We start from the raw sequence: 3,939 nt of genomic DNA on the forward strand, positions 1-3,939 counted from the left end.
AAGATTACGGTGGTTCTGTTGACAATAATTTCGATCCCTTCTTTCTCCCTCGGCTCCCCATTATATAGGAAGTGGAGCCGAGGCTTTCCGTGTCGTACAAGTTACAAATTACAAGAGGCTTATTGGCCATTCCTATATTGCTATCGTATTCCTATTACATCTCTACTTTCCTTATACAAATTTATTTGGGCTTCCGAGCTTCTCAACCTTCGGGTCCATGGGCTTCTCGTCCTTTACAAATAACCCGGGTACCTTATACGGCATGCCTGCTAGGCATACCTATGTCAGTAGCCCCCGAGATTTTTCTTGAATCGTAGAGTCGAGTAAAATCTCCGTCATAAAAATCGCAGTACACTTTTACCATAATGATTATTTTGCTCAATGTCAATCTTGTTTACAGGGATATTGGTAAATGATGCTGGTTCATCTGACGGATCAGGTACCAGTTAATTGCTCTTGTGGCAAACCCGCATAAACCTACTTCAAGCTCAAGTCCCTGGAGTCAAACCCGGGATGTTGGTGTAATTCGACATGCACCGCTTAAAGACTTATCATTATCGAACTCCAGTTTCTATTTTATCGAGTACCCAACTCGTCCGTCAGGATTTTTCTTCACAACAGTTGATGTGAATAAAGTGGGAGAGTGCATTCATATGCGATGTCGTGCCACACATGATGGATCCTAGTGTCTTACCTTCGCACTCTTTTTTTTCGAGTAACGACATTCAAAGTTATAACCGTGGTGGACGCGTTGTGAGAACATTTTGTCGAGTGCCTTTATTCGGCTGATGGAATACCTCATTCCTTCGAGATGATATATTTATATCGAATAATATCTTGATCTCTCGATGGGAGTACATGACGAGTTATATATAACTCGAAGATGTACGATAATTTCATCGACTGCAGCTTTTTATATTGTTTTTGCACACTTTTTTTTTATCTCGGGTGCGCGACCAGCGCTCCCGATGGGAGTAGCCCCCGAGGCTACAGCCGAGTGTTTGCACTTGGTTGTAGGCTCATCTTCTGTTATCTTGCCACTCTATATTTTCATCGTTACCTCTTATCAGAAACTTTGTTCAATGTTATCTTGCCACTCTATGCATTTCTTGTAGTGAGTCCTATCAATTGATTGTTAACCAAGAGTACCATTAAGTCAAAATCAACAATACGGCACCAATCCCGATACATATCATATATGCATCCCATAATATATGTCCATATTTTATACATTTGGTATTGTACATATTCAAATTTGTTTCCACAATCTTGGTGAAACTTGAGAAAGTTTGATTTGAAAACAAGACAAATAAGACTTACATTTTGGAAAAAGAGAAAGTAATACAAGAATAACATGCATGGGATAATTTGGAGGCCGGCCATTTGGATGAGATGAGTCAAAGCCTGCTAGACCCAGCGATGACCAGGTGTTGTTCCTTGTTGTTGGTAGCAGCTGCCACCAATGCACGCGCCCTCTCACGGAGCAGGAGCTTCTGGACCTTCCCGGTGGAGTTCCTGGGCAGCTGATCCACGAACACCACCTTCTTGGGCACCATGAAGCGCGCCATCTTGCTCCGGCAGAAGGACACGACCTCCTCCTCCTTAACCTTGGGGACGCCTTCCTTGAGCGACATGAAGGCGCACGGCGTCTCGCCCCAGTGCGGGTGCGGCATGGCCACCACCGCCGCCTCGAGCACCGCGGGGTGGCCGTAGAGCACGGACTCCACCTCGACGCTGCTGATGTTCTCGCCACCGGAGATGATCACGTCCTTGGACCTGTCCTTGATCTCCACGTACCCGTCCGGGTGCACCACCCCGACGTCGCCGGTGAGGAACCAGCCGCCGCGGAACGCGGCCTCTGTGGCCTCCGGGTTCCTGTAGTACCCCTTCATGACGCCGCTCCCGCGTATCACGATCTCCCCGAGGGTGGCGCCGTCACGGGGCACGCTCTTCATGGTGCTGAGATCCTTCACGTCGACCGCGGCGAGGGAGAGCGCGCTCACGCCCTGCCGTGCCTTCAGCGCCGCCCGCTCTGGCGCCGGCAGCGCGTCCCACCGCTGCCGCCACTCGCAATATGTAGCAGGCCCCGTCGCCTCCGTCATGCCGTACGAGTGCGTGATTTTGAACCCGAGCTTCTCGATGCTGTCGAGGACTGCAGCTGCCGGCGGCGCACCGCCTGTGAGGACCTGCACGGGGCGGGGCAGCGGCTTATGGCGACCCTCTATGAGGACGTTGAACAGCACCGGCGCGACGCACATGTGGGTGACGCCGTAGGTGGCTATGGAGGTGTATATGTTTACGGCGGTGGGCGAGCGGATGCAGACGTTGACGCCGCCGCACGCCGCCACGCCCCACGTGCAGGCCCAGCCGTTGCAGTGAAACATGGGGAGCGACCACAGGTAGACCGCCTCGTTGCTCAGGCCCCACTGGATCATGTTGGCCATCGTGCTGAGGTAGGAGCCGCGGTGGCTGTACACGACGCCCTTGGGCGCCGCCGTCGTGCCGGAGGTGTAGTTAAGGGTGACAGCGTCCCACTCGTCCTCGAGGACTCGGGGAGGGTACCTCGCCGGGTCTCCTCTCGCCACCAGCTGCTCGTACTCGATGTCAGCGCCGGCCATGCGGGCGCCTGTGGGCTTGTTATGGTCGTCCATCACCACGAGCGTTGGCTTCGGCGCGTCGGCGCTCAGGGCTTTGATCGCCTCGGTCACGAGGCCGGTGTACTCGTAATCCACGAGCAGCACCTTGGGCTGGGCATGGTTGATGATGGTGGCCACGCCGGCCGCGTCCAGGCGCGAGTTGATGGCGTTGAAAACCGCCCCGGCCATGGGCACCGCGAAGTGCAGCTCGTACATCGCCGGCGAGTTGGGTGAAAGAACCGACACCTGGCAATGGCAATGCGAGGAACTGCTTGATAAATGGATATTATCCAGTTAATATTCTGAAAGGATAAAGGGATTAGACAGTGAACGTACGACGTCGTTCTTGGAGACGCCCATCTCCTGGAGTGCGGCGGCGACGCGGCAGCAGCGTTGGTACGTCTGCTTCCAGGTGAAGGTGGTGCTGCCGTAGATGAGGGAGGTGCGGTCGGCGTAGGAGGAGGCGGCCCTCGGGAGGAAGGTGATGGGGCTCAGAGGAACGTGGTTACCATCGCGCTTTGGCAACATGTCCATGATGTCTCGCTCACTCACTCACTTCCTCCCTCTAGGGATTTGAACACCAAAGCTCTAGTAGCTTTAGCTCTGTTTTCTCCCGCTTGTGTTTGTGTACGGAGAGAGCTGGGTTAGAGGCCTAATTTATAGGGACCGCCTATATAGGGCACGGAAGGTTGGTGAAGTGAATATCGATCCTAAGCCGACAAATACAACAAATCAGATAAGTTCAGGCACGTCTGACTAGGGACGGAATCAGGAAAGTTCAATAAGGGGGGCCAATTGATTGCATGTAAAATACATTGGAGGGGTTCATATAGGTAAATTCAGTTAAATTTAGAAGTTAAATCCACAGATTAACTTTTTGGGAAAAAAAAAGAAACTTGGAGAATGTGAATAATCCTGTGCGCGGGCCTCCCGTGTACAGGACAGTCACTTCATAACCAAATGCAAATATCAAGATCATGACAAAAAATCAACATGAGAAGGTACTAAGACATTTCAGGAAGTAGTTGGGGTTGGAAGACTTGCTTGCTAGGTATTTAACTACAACAGTATCCTCCATGCAACGTGAGTGCCAGACGCATGATCCATGATGATAGGGAAACATTCTGGCCATCCATATGCAGTCATTGTGAGCTGTTAATTTCAAGTAGCATGTGAGCGCAACGTGAGGCCTTGGATGTAAACACACATAAGAAAGCATGCAAGATTCCCATTATTGATCTCTCTCTACCATGTTTGATGCAATTCTACCGATCACATAAGACTGAGTGCATATATATGTTTT

At 51.3% G+C, this 3,939-nt stretch overlaps 1 protein-coding gene across 1 annotated transcript; it reads right to left on the minus strand.

The window, feature by feature from the left end:
• Positions 1-1,397: 1,397 nt before the first annotated feature.
• Positions 1,398-3,170, minus strand: LOC124657593 (trans-cinnamate:CoA ligase, peroxisomal-like). The gene is made up of 2 exons (XM_047196120.1): positions 2,973-3,170; positions 1,398-2,882 (listed from the first exon to the last, which is right to left on the minus strand). The coding sequence occupies exons 1-2, from the start codon at positions 3,168-3,170 to the stop codon at positions 1,398-1,400; spliced, it is 1,683 nt and encodes a 560-aa protein (XP_047052076.1).
• Positions 3,171-3,939: the final 769 nt, after the last annotated feature.

Source organism: Lolium rigidum, chromosome 5, assembly GCF_022539505.1.
Source record: "Lolium rigidum isolate FL_2022 chromosome 5, APGP_CSIRO_Lrig_0.1, whole genome shotgun sequence".
NCBI lineage: Eukaryota > Viridiplantae > Streptophyta > Magnoliopsida > Poales > Poaceae > Lolium > Lolium rigidum.